The 23,225-nt window shown below is 41.0% G+C and overlaps 1 protein-coding gene across 3 annotated transcripts in view; it reads right to left on the reverse strand.

Annotated features, from left to right (window-relative positions):
* The window catches only part of LOC122639331 (O-fucosyltransferase 8-like), a 63,463-nt gene extending 40,628 nt beyond the window's left edge, over nt 1–22,835 (reverse strand). For 2 of the 3 annotated variants that reach the window (XM_043832158.1, XM_043832157.1), the window contains exons 1-4: nt 21,794–22,301; nt 996–1,085; nt 782–881; nt 518–588 (exon numbers count right to left, since the gene is read on the reverse strand). In XM_043832158.1, coding sequence (XP_043688093.1) covers nt 518–588; nt 782–881; nt 996–1,085; nt 21,794–22,180 — 648 coding nt within the window. In that variant the 5' untranslated portion in view covers nt 22,181–22,301. Of the gene's footprint in view, nt 1–517; nt 589–781; nt 882–995; nt 1,086–21,793; nt 22,302–22,667 lie in introns of those variants that run through there. The other variant, XM_043832159.1, reaches the window with a different exon arrangement.
* Between the last annotated feature and the right edge of the window lie 390 nt (nt 22,836–23,225).

Below are 23,225 nucleotides of genomic sequence, written 5' to 3' on the forward strand. Positions count from 1 at the left end.
GAAACAAAATTAGCATATGATCTATGTATTGGTGAAATATTCATAAAGCAATTATGTGTAAGTTCAAATGGTTTGGCTGCAAGGTTTTGTGCTGTTGCGGACCTGACAACTGTCCTCCATCAGTGAAGCATTGACTTGCAGTTCAAAAAACACTAGCATCTATGTAGCAAGAAGGACACTTAATTTTTCAAAATTTTGCCATCTTGAACGTCCATGCTCATTTCTCATGCCATATATTCACACCAAGACCTCTTTTATGTATCTGAACCCATGACACATGTAATTTCCAGAACAGCTGCTCCGTTTGATACTTATCCCCATGGTCATCTACTTTTTACTTAGACTGACAAAGTTCTCAAAATTCTTCCTATTGATGATATTTTTTTTCCTAATCTTTGGTTTTGCAGGACCATGTGGAACACCAAATTTTTTTGATTAAACAAATTAGGTATACTTTCAAAGTTTGATTTATTCTCTAACAACAAAGAAGAGTTGGTTAAGAATTTTAGAGCCTTACAGCAACTCGTTGTTGATTGAGACCACCATTTGCACTAACTAACATAAAACCCGAGCTTTTAGAGTGCTTCCCTGCCAAAAATGAGAAGGGAAGAGGAGGTGAGGAGACAGCTAAATACATACACAAGTAGGGTACCGAAAGGAATATCTGACAAACTCTCGAGGCTTGGTCCGATCATTATTAAACAACATATATTTAGCCTGCTTTTAATAAAGAAACAAAAAAATTAACATTACTGAGATATTGGAATAACTGACAGATTACGTTGGTGTATTGTACTAGTTTTTTCTGCACAAGGTTTCCATGCAGATGCCTGTTTATATTGTTCTCCCCACATTGTTGATGAATCATGTCTCAATTCTTTCTGTTGCATAATTATAGAAAAAGACAACATTTAGAAGACCAATCATGTTATGGAAAATTCAATACAGATAAAAATATCTAAGGTAAGATCAAGTTTATTTTTCATATAACATACCTCTGCAAGAGCCGTAGACGCCAAATTTAGAAGCCTGCCATACATCAGTATGGGTGTTTTTTCTCTATTAACAAAATCAACGCTCTCGTCCTTCAAGAACACAAGTTACAACTGGAGATTAGTTACACTCATTTTGAGCATGTCATAATTTTAGCATGAATACTTGAGTTGCACTGCACATCGATAAAATAAAACATACAGTCACAATCCATGTTAAATCAAAGGATAAAGTCTATACACATTCACACAAAAAATGCTAATATCCACAAGGATTCTCATGCTGCTACATAGAAAATGATTGACCCATTCTGACTGTGAAATCATGTGCTTGGGACCAGCCAACCTCCAGCAAAATAAAAACTATTAGTAAAATCTTTATTAAAAAAGGATTTTCTTATTGACACCACTCAAGGTATTAAATAATTTATAACCTTGCTTTTTTACCGTCTTATTACATCACACTTTTTCCTTCAATAAGGGCAACAAGTCAACACCTAGTCTTTTCACACTGTGCAATTAAAATTCGTGCAACACGGACAATTTTTGAGAGTCGCATTCATTTGGGACATAATGGTAAAATTACAATACATTTGGTGGAAATAACCATACTATTACGTAGATCCTCATAAGTCACTACCCTGCTCGCTCTCTCTCTCTGTCTCATGTCCATCGCCACCGGACACACTTCAATGCTCTCTGCCCCAATAGTCCAATACTGATGGTGGTAGAGATTTAAACACACATACACATCACAGTATCTCCAACTGGTACGCTGAGATCTCATAGGTGGGACCTGTTTACAGTGAGTCGCAGTTCCATTTGACTATCTTGTGTTCTTACAACTTGATACGACCGTAGGATTCTTTTTCCCTCACTCGGTTCTGGGTAGGAGTGTTTCCAGCTCCAACAAATCCGAATACCTGAAAGCATTATGCAGCATCTTCAACACCACTGACCTTTTCTTTCAGGAAAATCTCATTTTGCTTATTACATTTTCTGAAACAATTCCAAATCTGACAAGAAATAAAGCAAATCCAGTCATCAAACTGATGGATACTAATATGGAACGAAATTGAGGAAAGAGAGATACCGCAAAGTGACTATTTTAGATATCTAGGATCAATAATAAGTATAGAAGGTAAGATAGAGGATGATGTTACATAGAGAATTAAAGTGGGTTGGATGAAGTGGAGAGGTGCGTCCAGAGTGCTGTGTGACCGATGTATTCCTCTAAAACTTAAAGGAAAGTTCTATAGGGCTGTTGTTCACCCGGCCATGATGTATGGGGCAGAATGTTGGGAAGTTAAGAAGTGTCATATTGATATGCTTTGTGTAGCTGAGATGAGGATGTTACGTTGGATGTGTGGGAAAACAAGGAAGGATAAAGTGCGTAATGAACATATAAGAGCGGACTTGGGAGTTGCCCCGATCAATGGCAAGCTCCGAGAGAGTCGTTTAAGGTGGTATGGTCAAATTCAACGGAGACCTAGGGACGCCCTAGTAAGGAGGAGTGATATGATTCCGATTGAAGGGGCTAAAAGAGCTAGGGGCAAACCTAAAATGACCATAGGAGAAGTGGTGAGGAAGGACATGCATAGTCTAGGTTTGGTCCCAAATATGGCCTCGGACAGAGCCTATTGGAGGGCAAGGATCCATGTCGCTAACCCCATTTAGCTGAGATTATCCTGACGTATTGGGTTGTGTCTTTTTCTTCCTACTATCTTTCATCTTCCTTTTTATTCCTCATTTTCCGTTTGTCCTTTTTAGTGTATCTTTGTTTTCTCTGTTTTGTTTTGTTTGGATCCATGTAGCCGACCCCATTAAGTTGGGATAAGGCTTAGTTTGTTGTTGTTGTAGTCATCAAACAATAAAATCAGAAAGAAAATTTCTAGAGATAATCCAACTTCCCCGTCCGCATTCCCTCTCAACTGTGAACAGAGAACTTGAGTCATAAAATCTGAGTGTATTTGCATAAGAATACCAGCAAGTTGTTTACAGTCAAGTCTTTTAGTGATGCCTTGCTTCCAGAAGTAGACTCTGACTTCCCATTTGCAGTATAACATGTCTTAATTCATTGCCCTTTGTTATGAGTATAACAACAGGACTGAATCAATACAAAGACTAGGAACCTTTAAAGAAAATAATAACAGGGAGGAGAGATTATAAGACTTGATTATCGAAGGGGCTGAAGAGAATAAAGGATTAACAGACCTGGTCATTTTTGTAGTTTTAGATCTGAACATAGAATAATTGCAATCAAGAAGACCCTTCAATAATAAGGGCAGAGAGAGAGAGAGAAAGCCCCACAGCTTTCACTTGGTCCACCCAGTGAGCACACCCCACCAAGAGATCGAGAGAAAGATGAGAGTCTGTCGTCTGCCAACAATGGACGAGAGAGTCAATGAACAAGAATCTGGTGGCGACACTGGATGGAAGAGAGAGAGACAGGGAGATCAAAGGAGAGGTTGGCAGAGAGAATCAGGGACCCAACAGCCCATAGTGTTCAGGGCCGAAAGGCGACCATGGCATGGGAGAGAGTCTAAAATCAAGGTAATGTAGATGGGGTTCGGCTAAGAACCACTCTACAGTAGGATCAATAATAGTTGCAGCAGATCATCAATAATAGAAGCAAATCAGAATTAGAAGGTAAACACCAAAATAGAAGGTAACAAATACTAGGCAATCCAGCCAGCAGTTTGGTGTCAAACTAGGATCGAATGGAGCAGGGGCTGGTAGGTCTTGTGTTCCAAATCTCAGCCAGTTCTGATGGCTAACAAGGGAGATATGAAGGGAATCCCAAAATAGATGGTTAGGACAGATCTCCCAAACCAGTGGAATTTAGAACACCAAACTTGGGATCAAATGTAGGGCTTGTTGAGATGGAGTTCTGCTGCAAGTTTGATGTGATTTCAAAGGACAGAAGTGGAGTTATGAGAGGAGAATGAAAATAGAAGGCTATGGCTATGGAACAGCCCAGCCAGCAGAATAGGCCAGAACTGGGATCGAGTGGAGTGGTAGGTGGAGTGGTTTCATGCTCCAAAAACCAAGCAGCTTTGATGAAGGGTTGTGAGGATATCCAACTCAGATGTTGCAGCAGCAAGACAACTCGCAGGAACAGCAACAGTCTCCAATCGAATGGAAGTAGCAGCAACAGCAGCCTTGGAATGTTGGGGATGATTGCAGCCTTCGATTGGTCTTCACAGCACTGGTATTGATCAACAGAGAAACAATAGCAGTAGTACTAAAGGAGATCGAGCAGAACAGGGAGAAGATAGGAGAAGAAGATAGAAGAAAGGGGGTAGGGGAATGGCTTTCTCAGCCTGGGCTCTCACCCACAGCTATCCCAGCTGTTGGAACTAGGATATTCTCCCATAATCGAGTGCAACAGTTTGCCTCAAAAGTTCTTTCATTAATTCTGCCAATCAATTACAATAGCTGCCTTTATATAGACTGAGGCTAGGCTACAAAAATAGAAAGCAAAACTTAGCAACTGTTTGGAAAATAGAAACTAATGAAAATAGTAACTAATGGAAATAGAAACTGAATGAAATTAGAAACTACAAAAGGCTTTATAACTCAGCCTTCTAAACTTGCAAAGATAACCAAATTAGAAACTACCTAATATAAATTGAAAATAGAAACTAAACTATGGCAGCATTACAATAGAACTTCCTCCACTTGATGGGCCCACAAAATCTTCCAAAACTCAATCCCAAACAAGGAAAATTTTGACTTTGACACTGTTCACTTGAACAGTGAACAGTGTTTTAGTCTTCAACTTGGGTCTTCTAGAAGGATTCCCATCAAGGCGATATGGGCTGTGACACTGTTTATGTGAACAGTAATTCCTGGCTCTTCTCTTCTTCATGCTTCAATCTACATCACAAGGCGACACCAACAAGACGGCAAGGCGTCCGCCTAGGCGCCCAAGGCAACCAAGGAGCCTAGACGCCTAGGCATTACCTAGACAACGCCTTGATAACTATGCAACAACCAGCGGTGGCAACAACCAATGTGGTAGAGGGATCAAGAGACGGATGGAAAAAAATAGTAAGTTTGGAACAGTTGTTACAGGCTTACAACATGTACCGTTCCCTCTTCCAAAGTGTGAAAAATTACATTACTACCCCTCTTAATGGCAATGCAGTGCATTTAATGTTATCAATCTAAATTAGTTTGAAAATTCCCTTTTACCTCTAAAACTAAACACATTTTGGAATAAGACAAGGGTCAAGCAAAATTAGGTTACAAATTCTAAATGCACCAATAGAGGTGTCATTCAAATACTTCCAACAACAGCAACTCAGCCTTATCCCAACTAAATGGGGTCGGCTACATGAATCCTTTCAAAACAAAGTAGGGAAAACTAAGGCCCTCACGAAGGGAAATGAAAGTAAGAGGAATGAAGAAAAGAGATAAGAGAAGTAAGATATGGAAAATGAAAGGAAAGAGGATAGCCCAGAAAATCAGGAAAATCTCAGCTACATGGTGTCGACAACAAGGATCCGTGCCCTCTAAAAGGCTCTATCAGTTGGCTCCAAGCCCAAACTATGCATGTCATTCCTCATAACCTCTCCTCTGGTCATTTTAGGCCTGCCTCTAGCTCTTTTAGCTCATTCAATTGGGATCAGATCACTTCTCCTTACTAGTGCGTCCTTAGGCCGCCGTTGAACATGGCCATGCCATCTCAGACAACATTCTCGGAGCTTGCGCTGATCGGGGCAACTCTAACATCAGCTCTAATACGTTCGTTCCCACTTTATCCTTCCTAGTTTTGTCACACATCCATCTTAACACCCTCATCTCCGCAACACAAAGCTTCGCTATGTGAAGCTTCTTAATTTCCCAACATTCCGGCCCATACATCATAGCTGGTCAGACAACAGTCCTGTAGAACTTTCCTTTAAGCTTTAAAGGGATATGTCGGCCACACAGTACTCCGGTCGCACCTCTGACCTCTCCACTTCATCCATCCCACTTTAATTCTTTGTGACACATCATCATTTATGTCACCTTCTTTGTTTATGATAGACCTTAGATATCTAAAATAGTCACCGGGCCAGCCCCTAGAACTTTATTAAAATCAATAATTGGAAAAAGAATATAAGGGGAGGACGTACTGCCTAACCCCAACCCAAGGAGTATAACTCTCAGCAAAACACTTGGCCCAAACCCATACAACTAATAATGAAAGGAAAACAGACTCTACTTACGGAGAACGAGCAACCCTGCACTGTCTTCCCGAAGAATACACTGAAGCTTCCCCCATGGCTGGCTGCCACAATTGAAAACGGTAGCAGACCTTGTACCACAAGCTAAGTTGGCAAGCCAATCGGCAGCCCTGTTACTTTCCCTATAGGCAAAGGATAAGAGAGGTCGAGTAGAGCACTTCAAAACCATCATATATTGGAACCAGTACCAACCCCTTCGGAGATTACACCTCTATTGATTAACCATTCTTACCGTGGCAGCAGAATCAGAATTGACCACAAAGTCAGTGAAGCCTAAGTCAAAGCACAGCTTCAAGCCATCTCTCAGCGCACACAACTCAGCAACCAAGTTAGTGCATTCGCCATAAAAGTTAGAAAAGGCTTCCAAAACAACACCATCCTTGTCCCTGATAACCCCTCCACCCCCTCCAATGCCAGGGTTGCCCTTACAAGTACCATCCACGTTGAGCTTAACCGTGACAAAGGGGGGACACCAATAGACAGGTAGCAGAAGCTTCAACCTAAGAGGGGGTTCCGATAAGCCCAAACATTGAAGAATTAATTCTTCTCTATGAGAGCTCACGCACCTAAACTTGGGGGGATAAGGAAGATTCTTCACCCAGGATTTTATGCTCTCAATAATTGAGCCAGCAGCCCTCCTCTTTTCCCCATGCCTATGATTATTTCTTTCCTTCTAGAGCTCCCAAACAACCAGGGAAGGAATCAGCCCTGTAATGAAGGCACAGAGGTTTCTACTACCTGCCACCCCCTGCCAAAGAAGGATTCAACTCCTAACATTTTGTGTTGGGATCACAACAATGTCAAAGAGTTGAGAAAAGAAACTCCAAACCTTCATCGCAGTGCCTCCAGCCAACAAGCAATGATCTGTAGAATCTCTCCTTGGGTTCCTGGAACAGTTACACTTCGATGCAAGTGGAATCCCAACAGCCATCAAGGAATCATCAGTGGGAATACTTCCATTAAGGAGCTGCCAAGCAAAGAAGGCTATCTTCGTTGGCATGGAAGGGTTCCAAATCCACCTAGCATAGGAAACTTTAGGTGATCTACTCCGTGTTAGGTTTTAGAGTAGATGGAGAAGAGAAGAAAAAGCTCCAAGAGAGCAAAGAAAACAAACACGATTCTTGGGGAAATCTGTTGTCTCTAAAACAAGAGACAAACAAGTTTATATTGAAAAGAATGTAAAATTACACTGGTGCCCTTTGGCCTAATACAAATGAAACAAAAAGTACATAAGTAGGGGTTATGTACATATATACCCCTAACGTAACCATTCTTAACACTCCCCCTCAAGCTGGGTGGTATATGTCATACATACCCAGCTTGTCTAACGTAAAACTGAAGTGATGAGAACTAAGACCTTTGGTGAAGATGTCAACCACTTGTTCATTGGTCTTCACAAAAGGAGTACAAATAGTCTTAGAGTCTATCTTCTCCTTGATAAAGTGTCTGTCAACCTCCACATGCTTGGTTCGGTCATGTTGAACCGGATTGTGAGCAATACTGATAACTGCCTTGTTATCGCAGTATAAACTCATAGGCTCAGTTGTCTCAAACCCCAATTCTTGGACAAGTTTCTTTAACCACAAGATTTCACACACATCATGAGCCATGGCTCTAAATTCTGCTTCAGCACTTGACCTTGCTACTACAGGTTGCTTCTTACTTCTCCAAGTGGCTAAGTTTCCCCCAACAAAAGTACAATATCCAGAAGTGGACCTTCTATCCGAAATAGATCTTGCCCAATCAGCATCTGTATAAACTTCGATTCTCAAGTGATCATTCCTAGAGAAGAGAAGACCCTTTCCTGGACATGACTTCAAATATCTGAGGATCCGATAAACTGCAGCAAGATGTCCCATCTTGGGTGCATGCATAAACTGACTCACCACTCCAACAGCATAAGTTATGTCAAGTCTGGTGAGGGAGAGATAGATTAGCTTGCCTACTAATCTCTGATACTTATCAGCATCTACAAGCGGTTCACCACAATCTTCCCCTAGTTTGTGGTTCTGCTCAATAGGGGAGGATATTAGTTTGCATCCTAAGTAGCCTGTCTCTGTAAGTAGATTAAGAACAAACTTCCTTTGGCACACATTGATCCCTTGCTTGGATCTTGAAACTTCAATGCCCAAAAAATACTTCAATGGACAGAGATCTTTGATCTCAAATTGCCGAGCCAAATAAAGCTTAAGTTTTGAGATTTCAGCTTCACTGTTTCCCGTGACCACAATGTCATCAACATAAACAATGAGAGTTGTAGTGGTGCTGTCCTTCCTTTGTATAAACAATGTGTGATCAGCTTGACTTTGAGTATACCCATTTTGTAGGAGGGCTTGTCTAAACCTCTCAAACCAAGCCTTAGGAGACTGTTTGAGTCCATAAAGAGCCTTCCTAAGACGACAAACTTTCCCATTGCCACCAGTATGCTTGAACCCAGGAGGATGATGCATATATACCTCTTCTTCTAGGTCACCATGTAAGAATGCATTTTTCACATCAAGCTGGTACAATGGCCAATCAAGATTTGCAGCCACTGAGAGAAGTACACGGATGGAGTTGTGCTTGGCCACTGGAGCAAAGGTCTCCTGATAGTCAATGCCATACACCTGTGTATAACCCTTGGCGACAAGTCTTGCCTTATACCTCTCCACAGTACCATCAGACTTGAACTTTACCGTGAAAACCCATCTGCATCCAACAGGGATTCTCCCTTTAGGGAGCTCAACCAGGTCCCAAGTGTGATTCTTCTCACGAGCCAACATCTCTGTGTTCATCGCTTCTCTCCATTTCGGATCTGCCATAGCCTCTGCTACATTCTTGGGAATAGATATGGAAGATAAAGCCACAGAAAAGGCTATACCTGTAAGGGAGATAGAATCATAGGAAACAAACTTTGCAATGGGATTAGTACATGCCTGAGTTCCCTTGCGGTGGGCAATAAGAAGATCCAAGTCTGACGGTAGAGAAGTAAAAGGAGGTATACCTGTCTCAATGAGTGAAGGCTCAGGATGAGGAGACGAAGAAGGGTTTTGGCCAGTCTTCTTTATAGGAAGCCATGTAGCCGGAGTTCTCCTGTCCTTCGTATACACTAGTAACTCCCCCCTGTTCTCTGTTCACTTGTGCACTAGGAGGCTCCCCCTCAACCACATTATCCACAGAGGGCTCCCCTTCAATAACAGTATCCACAGGACTTTTCTTTCCCCTGTCAATTTGAAAAGGAGAAATGGGAACAGGGAAAGAGAGGGGAACAGAAACAAACTCGGGAACCTCTTTACCCTCAACACCACCAAGAGATGAACACTCCCCCTGAAGAGGTGACTGAAAATATGGAATAGTTTCAAAGAAACGAACATCTTTAGAAAGAAGCCACCGACTAGTAGGGGGATGATAGCACTTATAGCCTTTGGAGGTGGAGGAATACCCAAGAAAGATACACTTGAGAGCCTTAGGGTCCAACTTAGTACGGGCAGATTTACTCATATAGACATAGCAAATACACCCAAACACCCTAGGTGGAAGGGAGAAGGAAGAAGAACAGGGAGGTAACACATCAAGGGGAACTTTAAAGTTCAAGACACTGGATGGCATGTGGTTGATAAGAAAGACAGCAGTTAATATGGCATCTGACCAAAACGTTTTGGGAACATGCATAGTAAACCAGAGAGATCTAGCCACTTCAAGGAGATGGCGATTTTTACATTCAGCCACCCCATTTTGTTGGGGGGTATCTACACAGGCCACCTGATGAATAATGCCATGGTCAGAAAAAAAGGTTTCCAAACCACTATACATATACTCCCCACCTTTGTCAGAACGGACAACTTGGATTCGAGTTTAAAATTAGGTATACACTAACTCATAAAAATTTTTAAATGCAACATAGACATCACTCTTGTGTTTCAACAAGTACACCCAAGTAACCCGAGAATAGTCATCAATGAAGGAAACAAAGTAGCGGAAGCCACGCAAAGAAGTAACAGGGGAGGGTCCCCAAACATCAGTATGAATAAGATGAAAAGGTGAAGTAGATCTATTACCATTAGATGTATAAACTGTTTTACAACTTTTGGCAAATAGACAAGGTTCACAATGAAAAACATGTGTGACAGGAAAAGAAGAAAATAAATGAGGCAACAGTTTCCTCATAACAGAAAAAGAAGGGTGGCCCAAACGACGATGCCACAACAAAATATCCTCCCGAGTACATCTACCTCCTTGCCCACAAACATAGGATTGAGCTTGCACAACAGGGGAAGCACCAATCTCCAAAACATATAAGCCGTTAGCTTCACGACCACTGCCAATCACCCTCTTCGTCACCAAATCTTGAAAGAGACAATGAGTAGGGAAGAAAATGACAAAGCAGTTTAAGGATTTAGTCAATTGGCTAACGGAAAGAAGATTAGTAGCAAAATTGGGAACATGAAAGACAGATTTCAAGGGTAAACAAGGTGTAACCCGGATATCTCCCTTACCAGAGATAGAGGAGAAGGAACCATCAGCAATTTTACCTTATCTTTCCCGGAACAGACAGAATAGGAATTATACAGCTGAGACCTACCAGTCATGTGATCCGTGGCACCCGAGTCAATGACCCAAGGTATGGTGCCAGAGGAGGAAGAGGTCTGTAGTGCCGTGGAGGTAGGAGTAGCAGAGGACCCATCCAGGTGGGCTACAACTCGACGAAAGGCAGTAATGTCTTCTTTGGACAGAGATGATGAATCAGCCTCAGTGACTCCAACATGAGCCTTAGGAGCCTTCTTCCGCTATCCCTTCACTCCCCCTGCAGAACTAGGGAAAGGCCTCCCATGAAGATCCCAGCAAAAATCCTTTGTGTGCCCAGATTTGCCACAATGGTCACAGAGGAATCGGCCCTTCGTAGAGCCCTTAGCAGCCCCCTTATCAGCTCCCTTAATGGAGTCCTGAAGGGTGGAAGAAACAAGGGCAGAACACTCAACAGTGGGGTTAGTAGTAGTCCCCATGGCACCCCTACGGGTCTCTTCACTCTGTAGATATCCACAAACCTCCTCCAGTGAGGGAAGACTTGGTCGGCCAAGGATTTGTACCCTAAAAGGTTCAAATTTAGAGTTAAGGCCACCAAGGAGGAACAGAACCCTCTCTTTCTCAAACAGTCGGTGCACCTTGACCTCATCCTCAGGACACAACTGCAGATCCCTATAATGATCATACTCCTCCCACAGGCCCACGACAAGACTATAGTAATCAGAAATGCTCCTATCACCTTGACGAAGGCTAACAATCTGTTGGATGAGTTGGTACACCTTTGTAGAATCCCCAACTCTATCAAAGATACTAGCCACACTATCCCAAATGGCCTTGGCAGTCTCCTTGCCCATAAACCTCCTGGCAATCTCAGGCTTCATGGAGAAAAGAAGCCAAGCCATCACAAGAGAATTCTCCGTGTCCCATTTAGGATACCCTTGCTCGGTAAGAAGAGGAACTTTGATGCTGCCATATATGTACCCCATCTTCCCCCTACAACGAAGAATCAATTTCATGGATCGGGACCAATCAAGGTAATTGGTATTGTCCAACTTGACAATGGGAAGCTGCACATTGGGGTTCCCATATGAAAGGACTGGGGTGGATGCAGCCGTAGGGTCTGCAGATAATGGCAGGTCTGTTTCAACATTTTTTTCACCCATATTGACCCGAAATCAAACACGGGAAGGGTCCAAATAACAATACTTCAAGCCCAACAACAGTTCCTCAAACTTAGCAATCAAAAAACAGAGAAAAACAGAGGCAAGGATGAAAAAGGTCTCAGAAACTTCAACCAATCAACAAACTGCAGCGAATGACAAAGACAAACCTTCTCAGCGTAAAAACGATGCCAAGTAGCCTTAAAAACAACCAACAAAGTTTCACCGAGGAGTCGTGTCACTTCAAGGACCCCACTGGAGGAAAAATGCAGAAATAGGTCTGGCCGAACTTCAACTTCGCTCTTTGATGCTTCGAATAAGCTTGAGATGTTCAAAGGAGAAGAAAGGGGACTTCCAAACGAAGCTACAGCCTCTGGTTGCTCTCCATTTAGATGTCAAACAAACAAGAACCAGCTTTGTGAAGATACAGCAGGTTACCTTCGAGTCCAGCAATGAAGGCTAGCCCTAGTCTTCCAAGCAACCTTTAAACACCTTCAAACTCCAGGAACAAACCGCTCTGATACCATGTTAGGTTTTAGAGTAGATGGAGAAGAGAAGAAAAAGCTCCAAGAGAGCAAAGAGAACAAACACGATTCTTGGGGAAATCTGTTGTCTCTAAAACAAGAGACAAACAAGTTTATATTGAAAAGAATGTAAAATTATGCTGGTGCCCTTTGGCCTAATACAAATGAAACAAAGAGTACATAAGTAGGGGTTATGTACATATATACCCCTAATGTAACTATTCTTAACACTCCGCACTTCATTCCATACTAATTTAGTAGTAAACTTTCCGTCACAATTGGGAGTCCAAATTAGCACATCTTCTTGATCACTAATGGAAAAATTACCATAAATAATGTTATGCCTGACCACATCCGAGTCAATCTGCTCCAGAACAGATTGGTTCCAAGACCCATCCTCCGCAAGGGCTTCCTTGACTTGAAAATCCATGTTAACCTGTAGGGCATTGTCCACATAGTCAATCAATGGGCCAACCCCTACCCAATTATCCAACCAGAAATTGATTTAGCCAAAGCCAATCAACCATCTAGCCGTGGCAAGAACGAGATCCTTGTGCGCCAGAGCGTTTCTCCAAGATTTCGAGCCTATCCAGCTTGGATCAGCCAAAACAATAGTCACTTGGCACTATCTCTCTCCTCAGTTTTCACCATGTCATTATCCATCATAGTGTGACTAAAGTTACACATCATATACTCCGTCTTTGATCTACTCATTTTAAAGCCTCTTGTTGCCAAGGTTGATCTCCACATCTCTAACTTAACGTTAATCCCTGCTTTTGTCTCATCCACCAAAAAGATTTCATCGTCGAAGAGCATACACCACGGGATCTCGTCTTAGATGTTCTTGGTTCCTTCATCCATGATAAGCGTAAATAAATAAAGGCTCAGGGCTGATCTAGTTAGATTTTAGGTTAAGAAAGTAAGTAAGAGAAGAGGAAGAAGAAGAGGTAGAAGGAAGGAGACAAAAGAGAAGAAGGAGAACAATATTTCGGTAGAATGTGTGTTGTGTGAGATAGCTCTCCACACCTATATTACTTTATTAATAGACTTTGAGAATATTACATACACCTCGCTAGGGAGGTAAAAGGTGGTAAAAAGTAGAAAATACACAATAGGGCAACTAGATATAAGACTAGTTCCCAAACGACCCTTATCACATGAGTTCTAACAACACTAACACTCCCCCTCAAGCTGGAGAATAAATGTCATGCATTCCCAGCTTGCACAGGAGAGTACTAAACTAAACAGAGGTCAGAGCCTTGGTGAAGATATCCGCTAATTGGTCACCGGTCTTCACAAAAGGAGTACAAATGCAACCTGAGTCTATCTTTTCCTTGATAAAGTGCCAATCCAGTTCAATGTGCTTGGTCCTGTCATGTTGCATTGGATTGTGGGCAATACTGACGGCTGCCTTGTTATCACAATAGAGTCTCATAGGGCCTTCGGTGTCAAATCCCAGTTACTAACCAAGCCTTTTCAACCATATGAATTCACATACTCCATGAGCCATAGCTCTAAATTCTGCCTCTGCACTGGATCTAGCTACAACATGCTGTTTTTTGCTTCTCCATGTAACCAAATTACCTCCCACAAAGGTAAAATAGCCTAAGGTAGATCTCCTGTCTGTAATTGATCTAGCCTAATCGGCATCAGTAAAGCCTTCCACTCTCAAGTGATTGTGCCTTGCATACAACAGTCCTTTCCTTGGAAAAAACTTCAAATATCTGAGAATGCGATACACAGCATCCAAGTGGCCACTCTTGGGAGCATACATAAATTGGCTCACCACTCCCACAGCATAAGAGTCATCAGGGCGTGTCATAGAGAGGTAAATAAGCTTTCCCACAAGCCTTTGGTACTTTCCCGCATCAACAAGAGAAGGACCACAATCTTCTCCTAGTTTGTGATTCTGCTTAATAGGAAAACTTGCTGGTTTGCAGCCTAACATCCCTGTCTCTGTCAGCAAATCAAGCACAAACTTTCGTTGACATATGTTGATTCCCCTCTTGGTCCTTGATACTTCAATGCCTAAGAAATACTTCAAGGGACCCAGATCTTTGATTTCAAACGGTTTAGCCAAGTAGAGTTTCAGTTTATCTATCTCAGCCATATCATATCCAGTGACTACAATATCATCAACATAGACAATGAGGGCTGTGATGGTACCATTGCCCCGCTTAGTAAAGAGAGTGTAGTCAACTTGACTCTAGGAATATCCATTCTTCAGAATAGCCTGTCAGAAGCACTCAAACCATGCCTTTGGTGATTGTTTGAGTCCATATAGTGCCTTCTTGAGGAGACACACCTTCCCTTCAGCTGAAGGTATTTTGAAGCCTGGTGGGGTTTGCATGTACAATTCCTCTTCCAAGTCACCATGAAGAAAGGCATTCTTCACATCTAATTGATATAATGGCCAATCTTTATTGGCAGCTAATGATAAAAAAACTCTTACAAAGTTGTACGTAGCCACAGGAGCAAATGTCTCCTGATAGTCAATCTCATAGACTTGACTGTACCCCTTGGTCACCAGCCTTGCTTTGTATCTCTCAACAGTACCATTAGATTTATACTTGATTGTATAAACCCATCTGCATCTAACTGAAACACGGCCCTTGGGAAGATCCACCAATTGACAAGTACCATTCTTTTTAAGAGCCATCATCTCCTCAGACATAGCTTATCTCCACTTTGGGTTAGACATAGTATCAGTAACATTCCTGGGAATAGAAGCTGTAGAGAGAACAGCAATAAAGGCAAGACCTGTAGGAGAAAGAGCATCATAGGAAACAAACTGGGCTATAGGATTAGTACAAGCTCTTTTCCCCTTTCTAACAGTAATAGGAAGGTCTAAATCAGATGGAGGAGAAGGGATATCACCTGATTGAGGAGAATGAATCTCAGGATGTGGATCTGGATCCAAAGAGGACTCTTGGTAGGTCTTCTTTCCTTCATTATGCAAGCCTTCACCTCTCTTGTATTTAATGTGGTAATCTTTCTCCTTACCAGAACCATTGTCAACAACGAAATCTGTATTCACATCCACATCTATAGCCTTGTGCTTTCCAATGTCAAGCATAAAGGGAGAGATAGGTAGAGGATAATGAAGGAAATCAGCAATCTATTCACTTCCACAATTCTCCCCCTGAAAAGGATGCTGAGATGATGCAAAGAAAGGGACAGACTCAAGGAAAGTGATATCTTTGGAAGTGAGGTACCTGCGAGAAGATGGGTGATAGCAATTATAACCTTTGGTAGTAGAAGAGTACCCAAGAAAGAGACACTTGAGAGCTTTGGGATTAAGTTTAGAATGATGTGATTTGTTAACATGCACATAACAAACACAACCAAAGACTTTAGGAGGAAGAGAGAAAGCAAAAACCTGTGGAGATAAGATTTCTAAAGGAGATTTGAAATTAAGAAGTTTGGTAGGCATACGATTAATGAGAAAGGAAGCAGTGAGAAGAGCTGCCGGCCAGAAGGTCTTGGGAACATGCATGCCAAATAAGAGACTACGGGTGACCTCCAATAAATGATGATTTTTCCTCTCAACAACACATTTTGTTGGGGTGTATCAACACACGCAAGCTGATGGATAATGTCATTATTAGTAAAGAAGGCTTGGAGGCCACCAAACATGTATTCTCCTCCTTTATCAGACCGAACAATTTTGATACAAGTATCAAACTGAGTAAGAATCACCTAATAAAAATTCTGAAATGCTTCACAAACGTCACTTTATGTTTCATAAGAATAGTCCAAGTAGCACGAGAAAAATCATCAATAAATGGCATAAAGTAACAATAGCCAAATAAAGAGGTAGTGGGGGAAGGTCCCCAACATCAGTATGCACAATATGGAAAGGAGTAGCAGTTCTATTACCATGATATAGATAAGAAGAACGGCAATGTTTAGCAAACATACATAATTCACATTGAAAAACATGATAAGAAGCAATAGAAGAAAATAAGTGGGCAACTGTTTTCTCATTACAACAAAAGATGGATGGCCAAGACAACGATGCCATAACATAACAGACTCCACAGAACTACTATCATTATGTCCACACACATAAGATTGAGTTGTGGGAAAAAAAAATGTCAAAAAGGTAGAGGCCTTGCTCCTCACGTCCACTACCAATAATCTTCTTCGTCACCAAATCCTGAAAAAGGCAATGAGAAGGATAAAAGGTGACACAACAGTTTAGAGATTTAATCAAATGACTCACAGATAAAAGATTAAGAGTAAGATTAGGGACATGAAGAACAGAAGTAAGAGAAATAGATGATGTAACAGGGGTACTGCCCTTTCCAGAGATGGAGGAAAGGGACCCATCGGCTACCTTAACCTTATCCTTACCAGAACAAATGGTATAGGAATCATAATAATGGGACGTACCAGTCATGTGGTCAGTGGCCCCAGAGTCAATGACCCAAGACTGGACTGCAGTAGAAGCTGAGGTGAAAACCTGTAGAGCTGAGGATGAAGAGGAGCTAGCCACTGTGGGTGTGGGAGATGTCATAACAGAGTGTGCACCTCGAGCTCCCCCTCTGCGGCCACCATGAGCATCACCTCGTGTACTAGGAGGACCGCCATGAAGAGTCCAACACCTATCCTTGGTGTACCCAGATCTCCCACAATGATCACATTTAAACCTGTCTCTGCCACCTCTACTAGCACCACCTGTCTCTACTGCTCTATCTACCCCATGGTTAGGCCCCTGGCCTCTACCACCACCACCATGGGTGTCCCGAAAAGAGGAAGAATTGAGAGTTGATCTCTCAAGAGATGATGCTGGAGCTGGTGCCATAGCGGCCCGCCAAGTCTCCTCACTCTGTAAATAGCTACAAACCTCATCAAGAGATGGAAGAGGGGACCGGCCTAAAATCTGGAGCCTGATTGGCTCATAATCAGCATTTAGGCCACCAAGTGAGGTAAAGACACGCTCTTTTTCAAGAGTGCGATACCCCTTTGCTTCATCCTCTGGATTGGTAAACTGGAGGTCCCTGTAGTGATCATACTCCTCCAAGGGACTAATATAAGCACTATAGTACTCAGAAATGGTCCTGTCACCTTGCTTCATTAAATTAATCTTTTGGTGGAGCTGATAGACCTTGGCAGAGTCACCTACCCTGTCAAATGTCTGGGAGACACTATCCTAAATAGCCTTTGCAGTTTCTTTCCTCATAAACCTTCTCCCAATCTCTGGTTTCATGGAGAAGATTAACTATGTCATTACTGTAGAGTTTTCAATCTCCCATTTCTCATAGGTAGGAGAGCCAACCTCTAGGGCTTTAGTAACACCTATAATATATCCAAGCTTCCCTTTACTCCTAAAGGATAGCTTCACAGAATGTGACCAGCCCAAGTAATTAGTGTTATCAAGCTTCACGATGGAAATCTGTGGGTATGAGCTCTCATAAACAAACTGAGGGGCTATTGGAGTAGGCTGTGAGTCAGCCGAACCAAACCCAGAAGTCTCTGAATCAGCTATCTTGTAGGGAAAATGGCACTTGACCATAAACTAGGATACCAATCCAAGTGGGGAGAACACAATCAACCCAAAAAGAACCCAATCAGAAGGAAAAACATAGAAACAGCTTTGATAACACTTCTCTAATACTCTCCAAAGAGTAACATTCACTTTAAACAAGCTTAATAGCTTCACAAACACTGTGTATAAGCATTACTCAACAAAGGAGGTAGCATATTGTAGTCCAAATACAAGAAAGGCAGAAGTCAGGCATTCTCGGCTTTACCTAGGTAGAAAACAGAGTTCCACGAAGAACAGTTGTGCTCATACAGGGCCTTCAAACAGCAAGAAGGAGCACATGGACATTAACCAGCACCCTTGGGTGATTCTGTTGCATCATTCCAAACCTCAAACCCATTCCGAGAGAGAGAGATACAGAAATTGCAAGCTGAAGCTGGCGGTAACTCTAGCAGTAGCTAGAAATGCTTCAAATCCTCAAGAGAGCTTCATCCAAGCTCAAACAGTAGATGGAAACACAAGAATGGGTTGTATCAAACCTATTTCATGCTCCTTTCAACAGATTTTTTACATAGGGAGCTTCACCTTGAAATCCTTTGTGCCCCAGGATTTCAAAGAGAAGGAAAGAATAGGGATAAGAAGCTGAATGCGACTCTCAAAACCTACGCTCTAATACCAAGTTGGATTTTAGGTTAAGAAAGTAAGTAACAGAGGAGGAAGAAGTTGGAGGAAGAAGAAGAGGTAGAAGGAAGGAGAAAAGAGAGAAGAAGGAGAACAATATTTCGGTAGAATGTGTGTTGTGTGAGATAACTCTCCACACCTATATTACTTCATTAATAGACTTTGAGAATATTACATATACCTCCCTATGGAGGTAAAAGGTAAGAAAGGTAAAAAGTAGAAAATACACAATAGGGCAACTAGATATGAGACTAGTTCCCAAACTACCCTTATCACATGAGTTCTAACAACACTAACAGATCCTTGATGTAACACAACCGTAATTGGGAATTTCTTTCCCTGGCCTCCTACAGATCTCACACTAGTCACCACACCCTCATACATATCTTTAATTACATTTATATATTTCTTTGACACCCCTCTCTTCGCAAGAACATTCTGGATTAAATCTCTAGGGACTCTGTCATAGGCCAATAAAGAAGACCATATGGAGATCCTTTTTGCTAGCTCCACATCTTTCTATGAGCCTCCTCAGTAGGTGGATAGCTTCCATCGTGGATCTACCTGGCATAAAACCAAATTGATTCTTCAAGATATGAGTCTCTCTTCTCAGACAAGCTTCAATAACCTTCTCCCAGAGTTTCATAATATGACTCATTAATTTTATGCTTCTATAGTTAGCTCTAACTATCACCCTTATTTTTGTAGATCGGGACTACAATGCTTCTCCTCCATCCATTTGGCAATTTCCTTATGTTCATAATCTTGTTAAATAACTTGGTTACAAATATACCCCACATACTCCTAGGGCCTTCCACACTTCTATTGGGATCACATCTAGGCTTGGTGTCATTCAGATACTCCCATTAAAAAAAAAGACATTATTTTTTTTTCTTTCAGAACTCTAGTATCCAGCATAAGATATCTTAGCTTAAAAAGCATGGATGGTCATTATACAGATGAAGATAGCTTAAATGCAGCTTATTTGAGACACAGAATAGATCTCCCCCCCCCCCCCCTTTTGTAGTAAAAGAATGCAAGCTGCAGTTTAAATAAGAGAATTTCAGGTGGAAAATAGTTTATGCTTGATTAGACATGATCATCAATTGGAGGAAGTCAAACTATGAAGCATCAGAGGATCCCACAGGGTTATGGATATTCATGGTATAGTGGATAAGCATCTTTCTGCATACAATTGCTTTCAAAGACTAGTAACCATGGAATGATATGAGAAGTAGAGTATGTAGCAATATTGCCAAAAACTGATGAAGATAGAAAGTAACTGATGCAAGTTCAATCACCAAGAACACATGATGAACAAAAACACGCTGACAGTTTATAACAGTAATAAGATAACTCCATATTAATTTATGCTTATATTTTCAAAAAATTCTTATGCTTGCACACTCATATTTCATGTAGTACATAAGCCACCTTGTCAAAGAATATAGTTTAATACAACATATCAGATTCTAGTACAATCAAAGTTTTAAAAAAAAAATTTGATAAATAGCATAAATTGCAATAGTGAAAATGTTTCTACAGATTTTCAGAAAGATGGAACCAGTTAGAAAGTTAGATAGTGGATAAATTTTCTGATACCAACTCCTCATAGACCAGTAACCATTTATTCACTTATAAAATCCAATATTTAAAGAAAGTGTTCCGTAAAAATACTTATCCACCTTATACACAGAACAAGGGCCTCATAAAACTATGCCAACATGCAGTCTTCCCATATAATATGATGATCTTTCACCACCTCTTAACCCAAGCAGCCATTTGCATAGATATGACTTTTTTTTTTTTTTTGGCATAGATATGACTAAATTGAAATCTGCATTTTCTGGTGGACATTAAGAACTTTAAAACTGAGATATGAGAGTGTAAGGATGTACAGTAGACAGTATCAAAAGCTAGAGATAAGAACATAGTTGTCACATCTAAGCGATCCTAGTCGTTGGAGGAGGGAAAAATCAAAGCGGTACCTTGACAACTATGGATACGAACATATGCAATATGCATGGATGTCAGGTGACTTACATTGTAAGAGCGCAGAGACTAAAGCTTTCTTTGTTTGCGTTGACAGACACTAAACCTTCACAAACATGAAGGGAATGTTGAGATTTATTCTTATTGTGGTGTCATAGACTCCTAGTTTAAGATTCACTTAGAAGGCAGGGTGGAACCATGCACTGGTATCTTGCTCAACGTTTACTCAGAGAAGACCTCTGGTGCTCTTGTTTCTCTTGTGTTCAGTTGATGCTTTCCAGGGCACACTACAAGTTTACTTGATGCTTAAATTCCATCTATTCATGAAATGGAAGATTAGTTTCTCCATCTTTTCTCTGCTTCAATTTCTATTAGTTTTGTTGGTTCAGGCCCAAGCAAACAACCCTTTTGGGTAAAGGGCATACAATTCCATCAATAGCACCAGATATTTTTATAATCATAAAATTTTTTATTGTATGTTCGAATTTCCTGCACCACCCTGCTCCTCTAGTCATTGTATTGATTGGGAACCAAAGAAGGGGGGGGAAGGGTTGGCTTGATAGGTTTTTTTGAAATTCCACCAACCTTTATATTTCAGTTATTCAAACTTAAAGCAGACTAAACTCAAAATCATATTTTAGTAGAAAAGTAAAGAGTATTGAAAGTCGTTTTTGCACCATAATAGTCTTTCAGATATTACTGATACTCTTTCAGGTATTATTTAGTCAAGGAATCACCATCAAAATTTCTTTATGTTTGTCCTAAATTTTTCTTAGATTAGAAAAAAGAATAGAACCTCAAGGTCGAATTGAGAACAGGGTTGACCCAATGACTATTATTTGACTGATTTTGTAAATGTAATCCAATATGAGAGAGAGAGAGAGGGAGAGAGAGAGAATTCAACAATGTCAATTGAATAACAAACAGTTAAAAAACTTGACAAAACAGGGTAATGTAGAGAAATCCACAAGAGTTGAGAGAAAACAAAGGAAACCAAAAATAATACAAAACAAAGAGATTGCAGAGAGAACCGAGGAAACCAAGATGAGCTGGTCAATCTAAGGTGCAACTGCTATTGAATTACAGCACAATAATCCAAAAAATAGAAAATCTCCGACACAAGGTACAAGTAAGGATTGCAAAAGACTCTCATTTAACTCCACAATGACCAGTAATGGTTTCACCAATTATAATAACATAATGACATGAAAACTCATACCTCAAGCATGGTCTGTTTTCTCCTAGAGGAACCATTCTGAAGATTCATAGAATGAATAACAGAGCACATAAGGGAATCAAACAGGAAAAGGGAACCCATCAACCCAAGAACAATTACAATGGTCCTCAGATACTTATGAACCCATTTCTGTCTTTTTGCACCATAGATGCCCTTAGATACACCGACTTTTGCAGTGCCATTTTTCAATTCATTGAGCAAAACTGATTTAGTCCATATGTAATCACCCCCAGATGCTCTCCTCCCAATAGAAGTCTCCCGCCCAGATAAATTTTCCGAGTTTCTGCTCTGGTAGCTTTTCATGCCTGAAGGTGGCTTTACAAGTCCCAGGGGAAGACGTGGGTTGCTGGGTGACCCCTGCTTTCCCATTAAACATGTATCTCTCTACACAGTTTTGATCAATAAGAATTTGGTGATCTGAGTTTCTCTCATACTGATTCTATTTTGGTATCTCTTCCATATGGAACCAGAGTCTTATAAATCAGAGCAATAAAACACCAACCGAAAAGGCAAATTACAAACCAAAGCAAAAAAAATTAAACAGATTCAAGAGAACTGCAACAACCTCTATGCTTGACACAGACCAATTCAATATCCATATGTTCTTGCGTCCAACGCAAATGTGAAACGTGAATTTCAAGACCGAACCACCAACCAATGAAAGCAATCCAGCAGAATATTTCTAGTTGAATTCAAAGACAAGCTAAGAAGTAGGTGTCGACGATAAAAGAGTGAAAAGTAAGCGAGATTTGCATAATAAATTAGAATTAATGCAAAAAAGAGACTGATGAATAAGAGGAATCAAACGATTAAATAAAGGCAGCGAACAATCACATCTCTATCAACTACTTCCCACCTGACGGATCCAACCTTGCTTTGATCTTTCTGTATTTCAATCCTCGGATAGAAGCGTTTGAACAAAGGAGCATGAAGAAGCAAACTCTAGAAACCGCCATGACAGGATAAATGCAACTCCAAGGAGAGGGAAAAAAGAAGACTATTCGAAGAAAGCAAAGCGTGGCGATGAAGAGAAAACGAAAAAACCGACACAGTTGGCGCTAGCGGGCCCTTTGGAGTTTGGAGAATATAAGTAATGCTCTTCGAAGAGTTCGTAAATTACTGGGGTAGGCTTAAGGTTGCTGCATTTACTTTAAATGACCCTTATTTTTGTCTTTTTCTGAAATTTGGGTATTTTGATAACTACAAGAATGGACCTATAACTTACCGTAATTATATCTAAAACCAATCCAATAGTTACTACCTACCTGACACGTTGATGTTTTTATCTGTTGAAACTCATCAACTTCCCTCTCATTTGTCGTCACTCGCTGGTATTAACAAAACAAAAATATAAATTCTATAGGCCGTTGATCTGAGATCGAACGGTGAAGAGGTTCGGGAGTGGAGTGAACTT

The sequence above is a fragment of the Telopea speciosissima genome, chromosome 9 (assembly GCF_018873765.1).
Source record: "Telopea speciosissima isolate NSW1024214 ecotype Mountain lineage chromosome 9, Tspe_v1, whole genome shotgun sequence".
Lineage (NCBI taxonomy): Eukaryota > Viridiplantae > Streptophyta > Magnoliopsida > Proteales > Proteaceae > Telopea > Telopea speciosissima.